Here is a 23613-nt window from a genome sequence, read left to right as displayed (position 1 = left end):
CTTTCATTCATGCTTCCTCTCAGTGTTCCTCTGCTGACTGCAGTCGTGACGACGCTCCTCGCTCTCTCTGATGCTGTTGATGCTTCATGGCTGCGGTCCAGCGGCTGATCGACCCACCACAGGGAAATTACATTACACGGATTCTCTACAGAGCTTTTAGTTACACTGCTTAAACACACACACACACTCGAAGCGCTCGACCAATCAGAACACACTGCTCCAGCCGACCAATCACAACACACTGGTGCAGTAAATATTTATGCAGTCATTTAAAAAGGGGGGGGGGGGGGGGGGGGGGGGGTAAATGCCATTTTCACAAGATGTAAAATAAGTCTCTGATGTCTCCAGAGTGTGTGTGTGAAGTTTCAGCTCAAAATACCCCACAGATATTTGTATATAGCATGTTAAAGTGTCACTTTTTGAGGGATTGCAAAAACGCACCATTTTGTACCTGGCCCTTTAAATGCAAATGAGCTGCTGCAGAGGGCGGAGCTTCAAAAGCTTGTGTGTGTTAGCAGCTGCGATTACCACACACACACACACTAAAATGACAGAAACTGTTCTGTCTTTAATGTTAAAACGGAGTCAGACAAAGATGGAGAGACTCAAGAAGAAGTGATGACATGTAGAAGCAACAGGACGTCTCTGAATGGTTAGTTGATGAGTTTATGTTGCTGATGTGGAGTTAACTATCTTCAATTAGCATATTCTGTCATGATAATCTATAAATCACTCGTAAATGACTTTCTATTGCATGTGAAAAGATGGATGCTAAAGTTTGAGCTGACTCACAAATGTGCTCGACTACATACTACAACATAACACTGTCTAACTAGTGTAACTTCACAGTAAGGTTAAAAGCTAAATGTATCTTAGAGACAAAAGTGTGTTGTTGATCTTGAGGGGTTTCGCTGACTGAGGACGTCCACACAGTTTAATCCAAAGACGACACTTGTCAGGATTTGACCGGTTTTGGGAAGGGAAAAAACGGACACCCCCTCCAACCTCTCTGGGAAACACGTATCTGTGTTACTAATGCCCCAGGCACAACGCTTAACCATATTTCTGATAAAACTACGACGGTAATAGCCTGCCGAGACCAAACATACGAGACGCCGGTGTTAAAGTCAATGGAGCGCTGTGAAGAAGTGTCGGACCGCTGTGGAGCTCGTTCTTGGCTGCGCTGTGATTGGTCAATCTACATTCTAGGGCGTGGCTTAGTTAAAGGCGAATTAACAGGTTTTTACACTAGGGATTTTACAGTTAAAATTCCGATCATTTCATTGTACGGTATAGGAAAGAGTTTAGATGGCTTAGATACTGCTAACAGGTTGACGTACCTCCAGTCCAGCGGCTCTGTTTAATTCAATAGTGTGTGCCGCCATCAGCGCTCCAGTGTCCGAGTCTCCAGTTACACTGGGCTTCCAAGACGGGACAACAGCAGTATTCCTCAGGATTGTTCACCGGGTTGGTACAGTACATGAACGATCTAGCTGATGTCTTGTTTACACTCATCCAGTATTTACGCCGTCGATCGGTCACTGTCTGAACTATCTGAAATCCACATTCACTCAGGCAAAATTGCTTGGCTACAAAAAAAACTACATTTATATATGACTACATCTGAGCCTTCTTTATTGCTAAAGCATAAACTCACATGTGTAGACGTAGAGAAAGAGAAAGTGCCATGACTCGAATTTCACCATGAATATCCGAGCCAAAGCTTTTATTCTGCTGGGGATTGTGTTACACACGAAGGAAACTCAATAACACACACCTTCACGACAGGTTTTAGTCTGTAAAACATTAGCATTTGGCTATAATCTAATCCTGTATTTGTTTCTTTCCTCGTGTTATCGGTTTACAATGAAAACACTTTTGGAATGCTCTCTAAGAAATGTTATTTTGAACATTCTGAAGATTCCTCTTCCTTCTCACGTTAAAGGGATTGTTCACCCAAAAATGTTGTTCTACACCCTCATGTCGTTCTAAACACTTAAGACTTTCCGTTCATCTTCAGAAAACAAATTAAGATATTTTTGATGAAATCTGAGAGATTTCTGTCCATCTATTGACAGTTAAGCAACTACCACTTTGACGCATTAAAAGGTTTTCAAAGAAATCGTAAAACTAATCCATATGAATTGAACAGTTTAATCCAAATTTTCAAGTCAATCGCTTTATATGATGAACAGATTTAATTTATGCTTTTATTCATATATAAACTTTCATCAAATCAGTTGTGATAAACAGAAGCTCAAGCATGTTCGGTTGACATGCGAGAAGCAGCGATGTTCATTCCTGTTACGCATCACGTTTGAGCGTCAGCAAGAGCCAATGAGGTTCGTTCTCGTGTTACGCATCACGTTTGAGCTTCAGCAATAGCCAATGAGGTTCGTTCTCGTGTTACGCATCACGTTTGAGCTTCAGCAAGAGCCAATGAGGTTCGTTCTCGTGTTACGCATCACGTTTGAGCTTCAGCAAGAGCCAATGAGGTTCGTTCTCGTGTTACGCATCACGTTTGAGCTTCAGCAATAGCCAATGAGGTTCGTTCTCGTGTTACGCATCACGTTTGAGCTTCAGCAAGAGCCAATGAGGTTCGTTCTCGTGTTACGCATCACGTTTGAGCTTCAGCAAGAGCCAATGAGGTTCGTTCTCGTGTTACGCATCACGTTTGAGCTTCAGCAAGAGCCAATGAGGTTCGTTCTCGTGTTACGCATCACGTTTGAGCTTCAGCAAGAGCCAATGAGGTTCGTTCTCGTGTTACGCATCACGTTTGAGCGTCAGCAAGAGCCAATGAGGTTCGTTCTCGTGTTACGCATCACGTTTGAACGTCAGCAAGAGCCAATGAGGTTCGTTCTCATGTTACGCATCACATTTGAGCGTCAGCAAGAGCCAATGAGGATCATTCTCGCGTTACGCATCACGTTTGAGCTTCAGCAAGAGCCAATGAGAATCACTCCTTTTACGCAGCACGTTTGAGCGTCAGCAAGAGCCAATGAGGTTCTTTCTCTCGTTACGCATCACGTTTGAGCTTCAGCAAGAGCCAATGAGGTTCTTTTTCGCGTTACGCATCACGTTTGAGCTTCAGCAAGAACCAATGAGAATCATTCCTGTTACGCATCACGTTTGAGATTCAGCAAGAACCAATGAGGATCATTCTCGCGTTACACATCACGTTTGAGATTCAGCAAGAACCAATGAGGATCATTCTCGCGTTACGCATCACGTTTGAGCTTCAGCAAGAGCCAATGAGAATCACTCCTTTTACGCAGCACGTTTGAGCGTCAGCAAGAGCCAATGTGGTTCTTTCTCGCGTTACGCATCATGTTTGAGCTTCAGCAGGAACCAATGAGAATCATTCCTGTTACGCATCACGTTTGAGATTCAGCAAGAACCAATGAGGATCATTCTCGCGTTACACATCACGTTTGAGATTCAGCAAGAACCAATGAGGATCATTCCTGTTACGCATCACGTTTGAGCGTCAGCAAGAGCCAATGAGGTTCATTCCTGTTACGCATCACGTTTGAGCTTCAGCAAGAGCCAATGAGGTTCATTCCTGTTACGCATCACGTTTGAGCTTCAGCAGGAACCAATGAGGTTCATTCTCGTGTTACGCATCACGTTTGAGCTTCAGCAAGAGCCAATGAGGTTCATTCCTGTTACGCATCACGTTTGAGCTTCAGCAAGAGCCAATGAGGTTCATTCCTGTTACGCATCACGTTTGAGCTTCAGCAAGAGCCAATGAGGTTCTTTCTCATGTTACGCATCACGTTTGAGCTTCAGCAGGAACCAATGAGGTTCATTCTCGTGTTACGCATCACGTTTGAGCGTCAGCAAGAGCCAATGAGGTTCATTCCTGTTACGCATCACGTTTGAGCTTCAGCAAGAGCCAATGAGGTTCATTCCTGTTACGCATCACGTTTGAGCTTCAGCAAGAGCCAATGAGGTTCTTTCTCGCGTTACGCATCACGTTTGAGCTTCAGCAAGAGCCAATGAGGTTCATTCCTGTTACGCATCACGTTTGAGCTTCAGCAAGAGCCAATAAGGTTCATTCCTGTTACGCATCACGTTTGAGCTTCAGCAAGAGCCAATGAGGTTCTTTCTCATGTTACGCATCACGTTTGAGCTTCTGCAAGAGCCAATGAGGTTCATTCTCATGTTACGCATCACGTTTGAGCTTCTGCAAGAGCCAATGAGGTTCATTATCGTGTTACGCATCACGTTTGAGCTTCAGCAAGAGCCAATGAGGTTCATTCTCGTGTTACGCATCACGTTTGAGCTTCAGCAAGAACCAATGAGGTTCGTTCTCGTGTTACGCATCACGTTTGAGCTTCAGCAAGAGCCAATGAGGATCATTCTCGTGTTACACATCACGTTTGAGCTTCAGCAAGAGCCAATGAGGTTCATTCTCGTGTTACGCATCACGTTTGAGCTTCAGCAAGAGCCAATAAGGTTCATTCCTGTTACGCATCACGTTTGAGCTTCAGCAAGAGCCAATAAGGTTCATTCCTGTTACGCATCACGTTTGAGCTTCAGCAAGAGCCAATGAGGTTCTTTCTCATGTTACGCATCACGTTTGAGCTTCTGCAAGAGCCAATGAGGTTCATTCTCATGTTACGCATCACGTTTGAGCTTCTGCAAGAGCCAATGAGGTTCTTTCTCATGTTACGCATCACGTTTGAGCTTCAGCAGGAACCAATGAGGTTCATTATCGTGTTACGCATCACGTTTGAGCTTCAGCAAGAGCCAATGAGGTTCATTCTCGTGTTACGCATCACGTTTGAGCTTCAGCAAGAACCAATGAGGTTCGTTCTCGTGTTACGCATCACGTTTGAGCTTCAGCAAGAGCCAATGAGGATCATTCTCGTGTTACGCATCACGTTTGAGCTTCAGCAAGAGCCAATGAGGTTCATTCTCGTGTTACGCATCACGTTTGAGCTTCAGCAAGAGCCAATGAGGTTCATTCCTGTTACGCATCACGTTTGAGCTTCAGCAAGAGCCAATAAGGTTCATTCCTGTTACGCATCACGTTTGAGCTTCAGCAAGAGCCAATGAGGTTCTTTCTCATGTTACGCATCACGTTTGAGCTTCTGCAAGAGCCAATGAAGTTCATTCTCATGTTACGCATCACGTTTGAGCTTCTGCAAGAGCCAATGAGGTTCTTTCTCATGTTACGCATCACGTTTGAGCTTCAGCAGGAACCAATGAGGTTCATTATCGTGTTACGCATCACGTTTGAGCTTCAGCAAGAGCCAATGAGGTTCATTCTCGTGTTACGCATCACGTTTGAGCTTCAGCAAGAACCAATGAGGTTCGTTCTCGTGTTACGCATCACGTTTGAGCTTCAGCAAGAGCCAATGAGGATCATTCTCGTGTTACGCATCACGTTTGAGCTTCAGCAAGAGCCAATGAGGTTCATTCTCGTGTTACGCATCACGTTTGAGCTTCAGCAAGAGCCAATGAGGATCATTCTCGTGTTACGCATCACGTTTGAGCGTCAGCAAGAGCCAATGAGGTTCATTCTCGTGTTACGCATCACGTTTGAGCTTCAGCAAGAGCCAATGAGGTTCATTCTCGTGTTACGCAGCACGTTTGAGCTTCAGCAAGAGCCAATGAGGATCATTCTCGTGTTACGCATCACGTTTGAGCTTCAGCAAGAGCCAATGAGGTTCATTCTCGCGTTACGCAGCACGTTTGAGCTTCAGCAAGAGCCAATGAGGTTCGTTCTCGTGTTACGCATCACATTTGAGCTTCAGCAAGAGCCAATGAGGTTAATTCTCGTGTTACGCATCACGTTTGAGCTTCAGCAAGAGCCAATGAGGTTCATTCTCGCGTTACGCAGCACGTTTGAGCTTCAGCAAGAGCCAATGAGGTTCGTTCTCGTGTTACGCATCACATTTGAGCTTCAGCAAGAGCCAATGAGGTTAATTCTCGTGTTACGCATCACGTTTGAGCTTCAGCGAGAGCCAATGAGGTTCATTCTCGCGTTACGCAGCACGTTTGAGCTTCAGCAAGAGCCAATGAGGTTCATTCTCGCGTTACGCAGCACGTTTGAGCTTCAGCAAGAGCCAATGAGGTTCATTCTCGTGTTACGCATCACGTTTGAGCTTCAGCAAGAGCCAATGAGGTTCATTCTCGTGTTACGCATCACATTTGAGCTTCAGCAAGAGCCAATGAGGTTCATTCTCGTGTTACGCATCACATTTGAGCTTCAGCAAGAGCCAATGAGGTTCATTCTCGCGTTACGCATCACATTTGAGCTTCAGCAAGAGCCAATTAGGTTCATTCTCATGTTACGCATCACGTTTGAGCTTCAGCAAGAACCAATGAGGTTCATTCTCGTGTTACGCATCACGTTTGAGCTTCAGCAAGAGCCAATGAGGTTCATTCTCGCGTTACGCATCACGTTTGAGCTTCAGCAAGAACCAATGAGGTTCATTCTCGCGTTACGCATCACGTTTGAGCTTCAGCAAGAGCCAATGAGGTTCATTCTCATGTTACGCATCACGTTTGAGCTTCAGCAAGAGCCAATGAGGTTCATTCTCGTGTTACGCATCACGTTTGAGCTTCAGCAAGAGCCAATGAGGTTCATTCTCGCGTTACGCATCACGTTTGAGCTTCAGCAAGAGCCAATGAGGTTCATTCTCGCGTTACGCATCACGTTTGAGCTTCAGCAAGAGCCAATGAGGTTCATTCTCATGTTACGCATCACGTTTGAGCTTCAGCAAGAGCCAATGAGGTTCATTCTCGCGTTACGCATCACGTTTGAGCTTCAGCAAGAGCCAATGAGGTTCATTCTCATGTTACGCATCACGTTTGAGCTTCAGCAAGAGCCAATGAGGTTCATTCTCGTGTTACGCATCACGTTTGAGCTTCAGCAAGAACCAATGAGGTTCATTCTCGCGTTACGCATCACGTTTGAGCTTCAGCAAGAGCCAATGAGGTTCATTCTCATGTTACGCATCACGTTTGAGCTTCAGCAAGAGCCAATGAGGTTCATTCTCGTGTTACGCATCACGTTTGAGCTTCAGCAAGAACCAATGAGGTTCATTCTCGCGTTACGCATCACGTTTGAGCTTCAGCAAGAGCCAATGAGGTTCATTCTCATGTTACGCATCACGTTTGAGCTTCAGCAAGAGCCAATGAGGTTCATTCTCGCGTTACGCATCACGTTTGAGCTTCAGCAAGAACCAATGAAGTTCATTCTCGTGTTAGCTTAACTTAAATCTCTTCATCATATAATGTGATCGAGTCTCTTCAGGAAATTTGGAAACTGCTCAATTCATATGGATTAGTTTCATGATCTCTTCATAAACTTTTTAAAGCATCATAGCTAGTTGCGTAACTGTCAATGGTGGGACAGAAATCTCTCAGATTTCAGTCAAATATTTTCATTTGTGTAATGAAGAAGAATGAAAGTCTTATGGGTTTGGAATGACATGAGGATGAGTTATTAATGACATAATTAAAATTTTTGGGTGAACTATCCTAATACTAAATGAGGAATCGTTTCCCCCAAAATGTACACCGTCACTCTTGACTCACCCTTTTTTGTGGAACAAAATGTTGCACTTGACCAGGCATGACCCGGAGCTGTCAAGAAACACCACAACTGCAGTCCACATGACTTGCACAATATGTTCCAAGTGATGAACAAGAGACTTGAACTATTATGCAATGAATAGTCGAATGAATATGAGTAACTTTTTTTGGTATTGTTAAATGGAAAAGAGCTGCTTGGAAGAAATATATTCTCCTTCTGCAGTAACAATGTGCATGAGCGATTAGAGAGAGGGAGAAGACAAAACAAGAAGATTTTTATTCGTGAGTCCACTATTTCTTTAAAAAGCGAGGGCTGACCTGATGCTGATGATGATGATGATGCTGATGATGATGTAATGTGTGAAAGGTGAGGTGCCTGTAACGAGGAATGTTTGGAATGTTCCATGTCATTAGCGCGCGGTCTCAGATGGGCGTGGAGGAGCCGGAGCACTAAAGCAGGGACTCAGCAGTCCTTTTCAAACGGGGAAATTTCCAGGGATGCCGAGGTGAGTGAGACACGAGCGTGTGTTTAAAGCTCGACTGTTGGTTCTGGACTTCAACACGACTCGACTGCAAATGCGCAAAGCGCGTTTCACGCGTGATTTATTGCGTGTTGCGGGCGGTCCGCTCGTCATCTCCGCCGATCATCTTTCATCATCAAACCCAGCGCGACACTTGAGATCTCACCGTATATCACCAGCACATGTGAGTTCGCATCACCGCTTTATGTTCGTAGCATATGATGGAGGATAATAATAGAGCTATATGTGTCGCACCTGCAGTATCTCGCGCTCATCTTCAACATTTCAAGCGTTCGTTCATCAGCAAGACGCTCGCGCATAGACAGCCGGCGTAACCAGGGGGTTGAAGCGTTTATCAATGCCACAATATTGTATACAATCCAAATACACATTGTTCTGATGAAGTCTTCGTCGATTACATTAGCATAGAGGCCTCGCTCTTAAAGTGACATTTGCAGTAAATAATATCATCTTTCAGCCGCTCGTCTAGAACCATTCCATCGTATTTCTGGTAAAATAGCATTTTATGCTAAAATAGGTATTTTTATATACGAAATGTTCAAAAAACAAGAATATTACTTGGGAACCTTTTGACAATGACTAACCAGTTGTTTGTTCATTAAATTAAGAAAAACGTGCCTGGATGCAGTCTATCACTTCTGATGCAATGTGAAAAAAATATGCATATTTAATGAGATGTCACCTAATTTGCAGGCAATCAAAAAATGTGACAGCTTCAGATTAAAACGAAAACTAGCCAATTTACAGACTGGTGCTAATTTGAGAAAATTAGAATTTTTTCTCTAGGCTATTTTGAGAATATTTCTTTAGAGGGTTGTGAGTCTTTTTTTCTTGCCAATTTATGGTTTGTCTTAAAACAGGGCAGAAAACATGTTAATTCATGTACACGTTTTCAAAAATGTAATTAGTAGCCTAAGTATTAAATGAACAAGTCCATGAAAGAAGCACATTTTGTGTTAAATTAAAAACGGACACCTTTTGCACACGGAGGCAAGTTTGCCAGATTCCATGCAGACAGAAATTGTCATAAGATTAGTAGTTGTGGTGTGTCCTAAATATTAAAACCGGTTCTGCCATGGATGCATTAATGATGAATGTATTCCCACAGATGTGATCTGGCTGATGTTCGGGAACATGCGTCAGTGCTGCACCAGCGTGTGATTGATTTAAACCATGGAGTCCAAACCCGACTGCTGCGCTTCATCCGTGCCAAACTCCCAGTGTGAGCTCAAGCTGAATATCTACGAGACCATCAGCGAGGGGAATGTGAACAAGCTGGAGAGCTCTGCGCTGGTGCGGGCGGGCAGTGACCCGAGCTCATACCCGTCCTCCAAACACCACAGGTTCATCCGACGCAGCCTGTGGTTCATGGATCATGACGAGCACCAGGCGGACGACTGCGCACCCGAGTGTGAGGAGCAGAAGATGCTCAGCATTAACCTGCGCACCATAGTGGACCGGACTCTGGCCGTGCGCCCCGGTGTACAAGAAGGGTCGAGCACGGAGAGCCAGAAGGGTCAGAAAGAGCTCGACGGCTCCAGCACAGATGAGAAGGAGAGAACCGAGCCCAAAGCGGACTCCACGGATGCGGTGAAGATGAGCATGAAGGCGGCCAGCGAGGAGAACGAGGAGGAGGCTGGGATGAAGGCTATCGCCACGTCTCCGGGAGGACGCTTCCTCAAGTTTGACATCGAGATCGGACGCGGGTCCTTCAAGACCGTCTACAAGGGCCTGGACACGGACACCTGGGTGGAGGTGGCCTGGTGTGAGCTTCAGGTGTGTTTCTGTTGTGCTCATTAAACTGTGGCAGTGCTGTGATGGGCGCTTTGGGAAGCTTAGAATCCATTGTGAATTATTTGTTTCGAGTCATTATTTCGTGGCGCATATCGAACTGCCAAAGTCATGTGATTACAGTAATCTAGGCTTCGTTATGTCATTACTGCTTTGAAGCGTTTTGAAATTTCCGTGGTTCCCCACTAGGGGGCGATGATCTCTCATTAAACATTTTTAATGACACAAGACAATGAGTGCCCGGTGCTCTTCGGAAAATGCGACTCATAAAAACATATCAGGCAAAGGCACTCGACAAATTAAAAGCAAAAACAAAGGCTTTTTATGTTTCCTACTTTAATTGTCGAGTGACTTGGCTTGAGTCGCATTTGAATAATATAAAGGAAGTTTTAGTGATTATTTATCTGATTAAAGGTGCAGTAAGCGATTTCTGATAAACGCTGTTGATATTTAAAATCACAAAAACAAACACGCCCTATCTTGATAGCTCCGCCCCCAAATTCACGAACATGCTATGCATCACAGGCCCCTCCCCCTCACAAGTGGACACGCCCCTTACTACTGATTGGCTACAAATGCGTCTTCCGGTCTGATCCACTTTCAACAGCGTTTCTCAGAAATCGCTTACTGCACCTTTAATCATGCTGTCCATTAAACTAGCCCTACACATTTAATAAAATAACATGTGTTATAGACACTTCATATTTAATGGTATTAGATGATTTGTTGATTGCGTTTAATAGATTACACTTTCAATAAAACGTTTGCAGTTGCTTTTGTAAAAGTTTTTGCTGCATTTACACCATTCTGACCAGCGTTGAGCGTTTGAAACCGTGAAACATTTTGCGAAGCTATTGGTTCAGTTGATTCAAAGTTTGGTTCAGAGCTTCGTTTTCCCCATCACTACTGGAAAAGACCATTATAAAGTGGTTTGTAGCTGGTCTCCCAGCATAAGCAAGGTGGTTTTCAGAAGGTTTAGTGGTTGGTTCTGCCTGGTTAGTTTTGGCTCTTCATTTGCTACATGCACCCAAATAATCAGAGAAGCCTACATGTACATATCTCAAGTGATCTGAATACCAGTTCGATTGGATTGAAAGGGGAGATTAGACCTGAAATAATCGATCAATAGGAAAAGCTAAGCATGCAAACGCTTGAATACGGGCATCTTCTCAATCTGATTCAGAAATGCCTTATGTGCCGTGGTGCTTATGATCCCTAGCCTGATAATAAGATCTTTACGTTTGCATACATTTTACTTCTTATGAACTTGCACGTGTTTCTTTATAACTGGTCAATGGATTAGATGTAATCAAAAATGTGAACTGTATTGCAAGGTTTGGGTTGGATTTCTGATTGATTTCGATTGACTGAAATTAGTGCATGTGAATCTTTGTGTGTGTGTTTACCGGCGGCTTTACTGTTCAAGCTGTTCGTCTGTTTCATTCAGGTTACTCTGTCTCTCTCTCTGTCTGTAATAGCGGCCATACAGAGTATTAAAGGGGGGGTATAATGCCCTTTTCACAAGATGTAAAATAAGTCTGATGTCCCCAGAGTGTGTATGTGAAGTTTTAGCTCAAAATACACCACAGATATTTTTATATAGCATGTTAAAATTGTCACTTTTTGAGATTTTTGAAATTGTCAAAATCGCACCGTTTTTGTGTCTGTCCCTTTAAATGCAAATGAGCTGCTGCTCCCTGCACAGGGGGCGGAGCTTCAAGAGTTTGTGTCCTTACATCACACACACACACTAGAGTGCGGATCGGGCCGAATTTTTCTGTCCGAACCCGACCCGAGCCCGACAGAGCAGTAACCGAACCCGACCCGAGCCCGACAGGCATACAGATATTTATGTCCGAGACCGGCAGTTCAAATCCCATTTTTTTCTCATACTAATGACACATGTACGTTTGTTTGTGTGGAAAGCCGCTTTTATTAAGCAACTGTAGGAAGGCAATCGGAAATGTCCACAGATGAGCGCATCAGCGCGCGGAGCAACAAGCGCTCTTAACACAGGCGCGCGCACATTATGCACGCGTTTCGTTGTCACGGCTACATAAACACATGTCCGCACACAGGAAGACAGATGTTATGGTAATATTTTACATGTATTTTAATCACAAAAACGATCGTTTGCATCGAGTGAAAGCATCAGGCACATTGGCTACATAATAATCTGTTTTAAATGTAAAATGTTCAATGCCGTATCGCACTGATGTGACGAGCCCGACCCGAACACGAACATCATTACTTAATATCTGTCCGAACCCGGCCCGGCCCGTTGTGCTCGGGTCGGGTATCCATCCTCTAATACACACACACATGCACTGAAAATTTCAAGAACTTTTAGACTTATGTTCAAACCGGAGTCAGAATGATGGAGACTCAAGAAGAAGTGACATGTAGAAGAACAGGACATTTCTGAATGGTTAGTTGATGAATTTATGTAGTTTATAGTTATCTTCTAGTCACTGATTAGCATATTCTGTCATGATGATCTATAAATCGTGTTCAGGGGCGGGGTTTATGTAAATTAGGGTTGGTGATGTCACTAACTCGGGAGGAATGTCGTGTAGTTCCTACCAGCCGTTTGTTGTAGTCCTTAAACTATTTCTTTAAAAGCAAATATCTCCCTTTGCTCTGAACTTTGAGCGTTGTAACTTTGCAGATGTTGTTTATGATCAAACACAACATTACACACTAACTACAGTTAGAAAAGTGAAATCATAATCAACCAATCTTTAATCATCAATCTGTGAATGAACAACAGCCATCATGAGATCGTCTGCGGTCTTTGCAGATTTCTGCTGTTCTACAGATTCCAATGTTTCAAAAGTGTTCATAACCTTTCATAACTGTAAATGCCAGTCACACTAATTAATCCTGTATGAAAATGTTCTTCTCGAACTAACTGAAAACACAAAAGTCCTGGATGGCCTTGGCAACGTGTAATAATGACAAACATTTTGAAACAAAGTGCAAGCTGAATAACAAAGTGACATTTCATGGTGGCTTTTGGTATTTGATAAGTAGAACAATGGCTCTTCTCCTCCTCAGATCTGAAGGGATGAACATTTAGTGTTCGAGTTTGAAGCGTTTAGTCTGAATGGTGATCTCAGGTGTTGATGACAGAAAGAGCCATTGTTAAAAATAAAGACATGATTAATGTGACATCAAATGGCACACATAAAGACAATAGTGGCCAGCCTAGGAAACTGACATCTTTATTTATTCAAACATTTATTAAACATATCTTCTGCCAGAGGTTGAATATCTGTCGTTCAGGATTGAGATCATGTGGGTGTTTGCATCTTTTAACGGTTAATCGTTCAACTCTAAATGCATCACGGAAAAGCAAATGTTTAAGGCTTAAAATCACGTGTGCATCATAAAGAAATGTGAGATCTAGTGAAAATGTACACTCTAAAAAAAGCTGGGTTGTTTCAACCCAATTTTAAGTCAAATATGGACAAACCCAAACATTGGGTTAAAAATGTAATTTAAAAATTTAACCCAACAGCTGGTTTTGTCCATATTTGACCCAAAATTGGTTTGAACAACCCAGCACAGTGTAGCAGTGGGCTGATGAGGCAGGGACGCCTTTATTGATGAGCGCTGTAAAGATGTTCAGGTGACTTCAGCGAAATGCGGTTGAAAGCAGTGTGAGTTGCAGTTTAAAGGAACAGATAGCAGATGGCAGATATTGACTTGGAACTATATTGGGGTGAAGCAACACCTGATATCTCTGCGCCCAAGCAGTGCTTCGCCTGTGCTTCACTCTAATATAGTCCCAATCAATATCTGCCTGGGAATATCTCTAGTCTTAAAGGGATAGTTCACTTTGAAATAAAATGTTGGTGTGTTTTATCTTACCTGAAGTGCATCCAAGATGTCGGTGTCTTTGTCTCTGCAGTAGTTTCAATTTTGATATTTTTAGGTCAAACCGTTCTTGTCTGTCAGTCATATAATGCAGGTCTATAGGCACTGTCTCCAAAAGCATGCAGAGAAAAGTCCACATTAAAAAATTCCCCATCGTAAGTGCACACTGATGGCCTAAGACACGAAACAAGCGGTTTGTGTGATAAAACCAACAGTATTTATATCGTTTTTATCTCTTTTACACAACCACGTCCATCTGATCTGTTTACTTAGTCTGCGCACGCGCCGTAGAGCGCTGGAAGTGATCTCTCTCTCACGCGCGTGTACACTGTCATTGTTTACACCAGAACCGACGCACAGGACAGAGATTGTAGGACGGCTAATAGAAATGGTACTAGTTTGCGCTTATCCGGGATGTTTAAACCGATGTAAAAAAATACATTTACGTCAGATGGACGTGGTTCTGTAAAAGAGATAAAAACGATATAAATACTGTTGGTTTTATCACACAAACCGCTTGTTTCGTTTCTTAGGCCATCAGTGTGCACTTACGATGGGGAATTTTTTAATTTGGACTTTTCTCTGCATGCTTTTGGAGACAGTGCCTATAGACCTGCATTCAAAAAACGGTGGAGTGTTCCTTTAAAGGATTAGTTCACTTCAGAATTAAAATTTCCTGATAATGTACTCTCCCTCACATCACCCAAGATGTTCATGTGTTTCTTCTTCAGTCAAAAAGAAATTAAGGTTTTTGAGGAAAACGGCCGAGGAATAAGAGTCTTATCTAGACTAACCAGTGGCCATTTTATAAAGAAAAATAAACATTTATATACTTTTTAACCACAAATGCTCATCTTGCACAGGCTGTGATGCGCCATGCATTATGTAAGGTCACGCGTGTTTCGGTTCAGAAATGTACGTAAGGGCGAAAAAATTTGTCTCATTTTCTCCTCCAACTTCATAATCATCTGACATTGTCGTTTTACCTTTTTTTTTTTTTTTTTTTTTTTTTAAATGGCATTTGACTTCGCTTTGTAAACACTTAAGTCGGTACTTCCGCCAACGTCACGCTTGACCTTTCAACATAATCAACAAAATGTTCGCTGGTTTGTCTAGATGAGACTCTTATTCCTCGGCTGGATCGTGAGAGACTTTGAAGCTGAAACTCACATCTGGAGCTTCGACCCGCTGGACTCCATTGAAGTCACTATATGGAGAACATCTGGAGTGTGTTCCTCACAAACCTGCATTTCTGTTCCACTGAAGAAAGAAACACGTGAACATCTTGGATGACGTGCGGGAGAGTAAACTATCAGGAAATGTTAATTCTGAAGTGAACTAATCCTTTAAAAAGCGTTGTGTGTGTGTGTGTGTGTCGATAAGCATCTCCAGGTGGAATGTGGCGTTGCTGATGGTGATCACACACCCACACACTCGAGTCGTGTCAGGGTTTGTCTGCTCATGTGTTTGGGAGGATTTAAGGTGAACGAACAGAAACGCTGCCAAGTGGGTCAGTGCTTTACCTCAGCTGGTCATTAAGTGACCCTTTTGTTTCAGATCTGTTCGCCTGTCAGTGCATTGAACTTTTGTGTGTGTGTGTGTGTGTGTGTGTGTGTGTGTGTGTGTGTGTGTGTGTGTGTGTGTGTGTGTGTGTGTGTGTGTGTGTGTGTGTGTGTGTGTGTGTGTGTGTGTGTGTGTGTGTGTGTGTGTGTGTGTGTGTGTGTGTGTGTGTGTGTGTGATTTAATTAAAGCTCCTCGTCATAGATCTTAGTGTTGATTGTGTGTACTCATGTGGGATGCCATAAGCGTTTTATGGAGTTGATTGTGGACACAAATCTGTTAATGTGCATCTGGCGCCCTGCCTGATGGATGAATCCACATCAGGTGTGTTTGTGCCGTGTCAACATCGCCGTGCTCGCGTGGGAAATACACTTTACAAAACCTGCAGTCAGCTGAGGACAGAGAGAGATGGAGAGATATGGACATGAACACGCAGAACCAAACCGTGAATCACTCTTAAGAGTGTCCTGTTGTGCTTTAGCATCTGTGTTTCGTGTGTGGTGTTGCTGTTCGATCATGAAAAAGCTCTGTAAAGTTATTCTCTGTGAATCAGTGTTTCTGAACTCCCTGAAACGCCTCCATTGTAGTCTTGAGTTTCTTCCGGGAACGAACACGTCACAATCTCTGAACCTCAGCTCTTGATCACAGTGATACGAACAGTGACGATGGCGTGGGTTTAACCGTATCAATCTCAGAACACAGCGTCTTCTCCACATGAACAACACGAACCAAACTCTTCCAATCTCAGATACACGACAGTGTTTGAGGGCGGGGCTAAGAGACGCTGCTCAGCCAATCAGGAACACAGGCTGGCATTATGCTAATTAGTTACAAACCTACACAGGATCAGCAGGAAGTGAGACTGAATTACTGACGACTCGTTTCAGTTCAGAATGAATAATTTCTGTTATTATGATACTATTTATTGATATTTGCAGATCTTTTACATTCACAAACTGCTATATTACACACTACATGAAAGGTAATATTTGTAAAAGCATAATAGGGCACTTTAAACTCAACTGTGATTTGCGATCTAAAAAAATGTGAAAAAAATCACTGAAAATGACAAATGACAGCAGTGCTAGAAAGGTTGTGAAACCTTGTGGCTTAAATTGAGGTCAAATTCTAAAATTACAAATATTCCCTTAAACAAATAACTAACAGATCTTTGCATTTTTCTATTTGTATTAATTGACCAAAAAATGTACAGGAAGTAGATCTATTTGTTGGCATTTGTGAATGCAGACCTCTAAAAAATGTCATTAATTTGAAATGAAAACTTGATTAATTGAAGTGAAACTATTGTTATTAAGCTAGTATTATTATGGCGCTCGTGGCTGCCGAAGGGCCCGAGATCAGGATGATTCTGCCGGAGACGAGACGAGGCGTTTCTGTGTCCAAAAATAGCCAGAGCGAGCGAAACACAGCGCTCTCGACACCGGCTAAACATTAGCACTGCTAACTCCTCATGGCTCGAGCGTCAGGTCCTGAAGACCACATCGAGAATCACAGTGTTTGCAGCAACATAAAGCAGCAACCCGATTTACTCTCATAATTTGCTGTTTCTGAGTAACACCAGAACTGGAGAGAAGCCTCCGCTGAAACTGTTTGCTCAAGATGTTGATCTTCAGCGTCTCGCAGTTTTAAAACAAACACTGATGTGCGAAATATGAACGGTTTCTCTCTACACACACTGTAAGCTCACGGCACAAAGTCCTGAAAACACACCGATATCTTTAGCTGTTGCTTTGTGTCTTGCTAAACATTTCCCCCCAAAATGTTCTAATTGCAGGGCCACTTTTAAAATATGTAGGTGAAGATGCTTGACTTTCATTTAGTTTTATAATGTGCTGTAACCAACAAACAGCCATGACTCAAAAAACTCAATTAAAGTGTTAGTTCACCCAGAAGTGTAAACTCTGTCAGACTCTCCTCATGTTGTTCCCGTCAGACTTTCCTTCATCTTCGGGACACAAATGAAGATATTAGTGATTAAATCTGAGAGTGTCTCACTCCTCCAGAGGCTTCTGTTGTAATTTAAACTTGCCGGCCCAGAAAGTTAGTAAAGACGATGTTTAAAATACTCCGAGTGACTACAGCGGCTCAACCTTAAGTTTATCAAGTGACGTAGGCTCACTATTGGCCGACGCATCATACACATGACCAGCGTCGGCCAATAGCGAGCCTACGTTCTGACGTACAACCCAGAAACGCTTACCGTATTTTCCGGACTATTAGTCACTCACACTTTTTTTCCATAGTTTGGCTGGTCCTGCGACTTATTGTCAGGTGCGACTTATATATAAATGAATTCATACTGGCTGAGATGAACCAAGAGAAAACATTACCGTCTACAGCCGCGAGAGGGCGCTCTAGTTAGCGGAGTTGTTCAGAAGCGACACCGAGGAAGAACTCAATGTATTCAGTGTTGAGGAGTGAGATCGGGAGTTTGGTGAACTTGCTGACCGGTAACTTGCTGGACTCGCTGGCTAATGTTAATCTATTCAGCCTCCCAGGTATATGTTCTGTGTACTGTTGTGGAGCTGAATAACTGATAATGTGTTACGCTAACACACCGGACACTATTCAGCTGTTGTTCTGTGTGCATTTGTGCAGCTGAATAACCTTTCCAGATTAAATGTCTGTTCTTGGTCTTGGATTTTGTGAAATACATTTCTAAATAAATGCGACTTATACTCTGGAGCGACTTATAGTCCGGAAAATACGGTATTTAGGTTTTTTTGCGCACAAAGTATTCTCGTCACTCATTTTCTTCCTCCTTATTCATATCTGCTCTTTTTTTGTTGTGTTTCTTGTCTGAGCGTTCATTAGGGCCCTTTCACACCTGCCTTGTTTGGTCCGGATTTTCAAACTGTTCAGTTTGATCCGAATCAACATTACAGGTGTGAAACCTCCCCCGCCCACGGCCCGGACCAAACACACGAAATCTGGTCCGATAGAGGTAGTCGGTCCGGATCAAACTGAACAAAGGTTTGGTTCGTTTCTAGTGTAAATGCATTTTCTGTATGATTCGGACCTTCAGAGCATTTACAGGAAGTTCCGGTGGTTCCCACAGGATTGCTTGCGGTCTTCTCCTGCTGTCCTGCCGGCGACGATCACATGTTCGCACAACGAGGACGTTCATTTGGTGAATTTGAACTAGCCTGGAGTATAGCTGGTGCTGCAGGCAGTAATGCCGTAATAAGTATACAACGATATGCGTCGGTTCATTCATTCTTGTCAAAGTTACCCGCCGAATGCCCAACATGCTGACGTCAGACGCACGTCCGTTTACAAACCAATCGCTGTCCAGATGCCGCCCACAGAGATGATGACGACAGGAGGCAAGTATAGCCGCGTTTCCATCGAAATTACCCGGAACAATTTGTCCCAGGAACTTTTTTTGCCCCAGACCGGCTGCTTTCTGCGTTTACACCGCGGTCTAACGTACCGGGAAGATTATAAACTGCGCGACGGCTCCTCCCAGTCTGCGGCGGACAGTAATCAGCTTTGAGTGCCACATTTATAATAAGTATGAAGGAGATTCAAACTGTGCTGCAGTTGTTTGTGATGTATTGGTTTACTAACGAGGGAATTAACGGCAGAAAAGAGACGAGCACTGATACTAAAGTGAGTTCAGAAAGCTCGTAATGCTATAAAATTAGACGATGTGGACATTGACCGTGAGACGCTGGGACGAACGCGCAGAACATTTCCTCTTCCACAAATACGCTTAATAAAGCCTGACCCTCGTCGTCGGTCCAGCTGTTTGTTTTATTTATTTATTAAATTCCATATTTGCAGACAGACTCTCACTGCATGAAGCCACGAACCGCAATAGATTTAGAAAAATAGCGGTTAAAATAGAATGCTGCGTGGAGTCATCCAATCAAAATGCAGCGTGAACACAACCAATCAGCACGTTCAGCGCACAAGTCCCGCCCCCGAAAGTTCCTGAACTTTGAAAAAGTACCACCTCGCCAGCAGGGACTTTCTGAGGGGGAAATATTTACCGGAACTTCATTTAGACCCTGATTCCTGCGGTGTAAACACACCGAGTCCCAGCCCACAGTTCCCAGTCCTGGGGAAAGTTCCCGCGGTGGAAACGCGGCTTATGTCATATAACCTTCTAAACTTCTTTAGTGCGCAATGTGAAACCAAACCAGAACATCCCAAATGTATAAAATGTATAAAAACATGAACTTTGGTTCGGATTGAAAGCACCCTAAGACTCTTCTGCTGTAACTGAAGTAAGCCTGAGTGTTTCCTTTCACTGTAAAGCGGCTTAACCCGTATGTGAGCTGCGTCCTAATCCATGAACAAACACGTTCATTTCAACATCACCATAGACTTCGTGTTTTAACATAAATGCTAAACTAAACCCTAAACTCAGCCCAACATGATATCAAAGTTTGTGTTATAAGTATATAAACTGTTGCACTGTTTGTTTCAGAATGAAGAGCGGCGCGGTGTTCATTTACACACATGTGATCCGCTTATAAAAGCGTCTCGGTTCACAGTAAACGCTTCTCACGAACTCCGTCTCCAGTTCAGAGAGTTTAACCTGCATTAGGGAGTGCAGGTTCACTTTATTTATATTCATATAATTGCCATAATTGCATAAGCATTGTTTTAGCTCAAACAGTAGATCACAGGATCATGGGTTTGATCCTCTGGGAATGCATGAACTGATCCAAATGTGTTCCTTCAATGCAATGTAAGTCGCTTTGGATAAAAGTGTCTGCCGAATGCATACATGTAAAAATGTAAAAATGTGTTGTAACATTTTCGTGGACAGAAGTTAAAAGCTCAAGGGTTTGAAAGTGGAAAATTCAAGACATAAATATTTGTATTGTAACTTTTAGTGTGTGTTTGGTTCTTGTAAAGAGTGAACCTATTCAATGTCTGGGTTCATTTGGGTTGCATCTGTGAAGACAACCATGGATTTATTCTAGATTATGATTATTATTTTTTGTGCCTGCTAATTACCCTTCTCAATTAAAGCGTTAGTTCACCCAGAACTGTAACTCTGTCAGACTCTCCTTCATCTTCGGGACACAGATGAAGATATTAGTGATTAAATCTGAGAGTGTCTCACTCCTCCAGAGGCTTCTGTTGTAATTGAAACTTGCCGGCACAGAAAGTTAGTAAAGACAATGTTTAAAATAGTCCGAGTGACGACAGCGGCTCAACCTTTAGTTTATCAAGCGACAAACAAACAAAAATCAGGACTTTATTGAACTCTTGATGTTCTTCTGTGTGTTCCTCTGAGTGTGTAGTGTAACAGCGCTGCGCTTCTGGGGTGTACGTCTGAACGGAGGCTCACTATTGGCCGACGCTGGTCATGTGTGTGATGCTGGCCAATAGTGAGCCTCCGTTCTGACGTACAACCCAGAAGCGCTGCGCTGTTACACTACGAGAACTCACATGGAACAACATAAGGGTAATTTGAAATGTAATTACTGACAGAATATACATTTTTGGGTGAACTAACCCTTTAACAAAGTGTTTTGGATGTTCTTCATGATGACACGGCATATTTACAGTATACAGTGGGCGTCTTCAGATGGACATGCATCATATCTCTGGAAGTGTCCAGTGTCACAGCAAAACCCCACCGTCAGCGAGTGTCATAGAGACTCTTCTGAAGTGCAGGGTCGTACCGTGACCCCTGACCCCTGACCTGGGCATTCACAAGCTGTTCAATATGATTGTAACTGTGTTACTCAATACAAACACGTTCATTCAGGGCTGTAGTAAAGCGCTGAAGTCAGGGGTCCACTGTGTGAAGAAACCCAACGCCAGTGAGGTCACGGCCAGCGCACAGAGACTTCACAAACTCCATCAACACAACGGCTGATTCTCTCTCTGGACTAGATCAGCACAGCGACTACACTGTACAAAAATTATTTAAAAATTTTTAACTGTGAAAAACTGTTCATTGATAGATCTAACTGTACTTTTAATGTAATTTTACAGTAAAATACCATTCAATTTAGGGTTTTTTTGGAAGTGAAAAAGAACAAGTCGTATAAATGGACATTCCCACAATTCCCTGCGTGACGCTTCACATTTGATATATTTTTGTTGAAATGACTCTTTCTTCATAGTTTTTTCTAATCTGTTATGTACATTAGCGTTTTATGTTGTTAAATTAGTGGGGTTTCTAAAATGTCATGTGTGTTACCATGATGGTGTTTAGTGTTTGTGTGAATGACACTATACAGCTTCTATATATTAGTATTAAAGTGTATGTAAGTGTATGTGTATGTTTACTAAAGCATGAGAATACCATGTGTTTGCAGATATTTAGCAAACATGCTGAGTTCATATACTCGTTTCTCTTAAAAACATTTCTACTGGGAGTTATTTTACTTATTATTCTACACGTTCCCTGTTGTCAGTTGGGTTTTGTTTTGATGTGTGTGGCTCCGCCCACTGCCAGTTCAGCCAATAGTGTTTCGACAGTTGCCAAGAAACACAGCGTATTGTAACCTTGGAAACGAGCAAACAAACTGGGTCAGAGATTGCATATTCCACACAACCTAAAAAGCCTCGATATCCATCTAAAAATCTCTATGAGCGAGAGCATATTAAAATGCGGATAAATCAACTCATTAACTTACGGTCTGTAAGTCTCCTCGGCTTTCAGTGTCGCTCCTGTTGTGTGTCCTCAAACTGGCAACCCGCGTGAGCGTCGAGTCTGAGGAGGCGGGGAAACTACGATCTCCGATATTGTGAATTTGGACTGCAATACCTATTTCGTCCACTAGCTGTCATTCTTACAGACTGCACCTTTAACTTGTGATGAGCTTCGATTCATCATGTGACTCATCACCACTGTGATTGGTGGTTGTCCGTGTATTAAAATGGTACAAAACAGATATTATTACTTCAATAGGTCGGTAAATTAACATTATATCAGATAATGAAATAATTTTTTTATAGAGTCAATAAAGTCAGTAAAACCTAAAATGTTGCTACCATATTTTTACGGTAAATTTCTAGCATCCACAGTTGCTGTTTTTTGTTTTTTTTTACCGTAAATTTAACATAATTTTTTTGGCAGTGTACCGCTCTAGCTAACTAGTTACTAAAGTCTCTCAGTAAGTGTGATTGTTTTGTATTAATGATGTTTGAGCCGAATACTGCTTACTTCACACAACACATTTTGTGATGCAACTCTTGGTTTGTCGTTTGGCTCTGGGAACGGAAACGCTAGCGTGCGCTCAGATTTGCTGCGTGCTCATCTGTGAGTGTGTCTACAGCTCTCTCAGTAAATGTCTTCAGGGAGTGTGTGTCACTCAGCGCTTGAGCTGATAGCGCTGTTCAGAAACAGAAGCGCATTGATTGATTCCATTTCCAGCCCATATTTAGATGTGTCTGTCTCTCAAAACCGGTCTCGATCAATCACTCGCCAGCTCGCTGTTTATTTCATGCTTTTATTTGAACTTTTACACATGCTGACCGCACTGATTTTAAAAGTATAAAATTATTTAAAGTGAATCTGGTTCATACTCCTGAAGCGTGTTCAGACCTTTATTATGAATGAAATAGTGATGAACATGAAAAATCATGAAAGAATGGTAGAAACCTCAGTTTGTTTTCATGCCAAGAGTTCAAAAGAGAGCATCCATTCCATTCTTTTAGAAAAAAAGCTCTGAAAATGTTTTAAATATGAAGAAAACATTAATAGATTCAGCATTAGTGATGTGCAGCGAGCTATAATGCACATACGTGATCTTCTGTGTTTCTTAGAGGTTGAATTCATTTCTAAATCTGCCAAACTTCCAACACTACTTCTGAATAGGATGTCTACTTCATAAATTGTATGAAAATTGTAAAAATAATGGTTCAGACTCAAACCACATATGGAGATGGAGGCGCCCTTATATGGGCAGTGATGTCCACTAGTGGAGAAGTGTGGTACTGCGCCCAAACTACATCTCACTGAACGCTCATTTCAAGAGATATCCACATAAAATTTGAAACACAACTTGTTCAGATTTTTGCCTTTGATTTCTTTGCAGTTTTAGAGTCCACCAGGTTTTGAAAATTTATATGGTAACACTTTACAATAAGGTTCATTAGTTAACATTAGTTAACTACATTAGTTAACATTAACTAATAATGAGTTGCACGTATACAGCATTTATTAATCTTTGTTAAATGTTAATTTCTACATTTACTAATACTTTATTAAAATCTTGTGCACATTAGTTCATGCACTGTGAACAAACATGAACTAACAATTAACAGCTGTATTTCTATTAACTAACGTTGACAACAA

General features: G+C 42.5%; 1 protein-coding gene across 1 annotated transcript in view; it reads left to right on the top strand.

The window, feature by feature from the left end:
• The first annotated feature begins 8013 nt into the window (after positions 1 to 8013).
• Positions 8014 to 23613, top strand: part of LOC307011212 (serine/threonine-protein kinase WNK2) — an 81816-nt gene continuing 66216 nt past the window's right edge. The window contains exons 1-2 of the mRNA XM_079636621.1: positions 8014 to 8253; positions 9199 to 9866. Of these exons, the coding sequence (XP_079492747.1) occupies positions 9264 to 9866 (603 nt within the window). The 5' untranslated portion in view covers positions 8014 to 8253; positions 9199 to 9263. The remainder of the gene's footprint in view (positions 8254 to 9198; positions 9867 to 23613) is intronic.

The sequence above is a fragment of the Phoxinus phoxinus genome, assembly GCF_949152265.1.
Source record: "Phoxinus phoxinus genome assembly, chromosome: 15".
NCBI classification, from domain to species: Eukaryota; Metazoa; Chordata; class Actinopteri; order Cypriniformes; family Leuciscidae; genus Phoxinus; species Phoxinus phoxinus.
The sequence above is the reverse complement of the archived record's forward strand: the minus strand, read 5'-3'. Positions and strand labels throughout refer to the sequence as shown.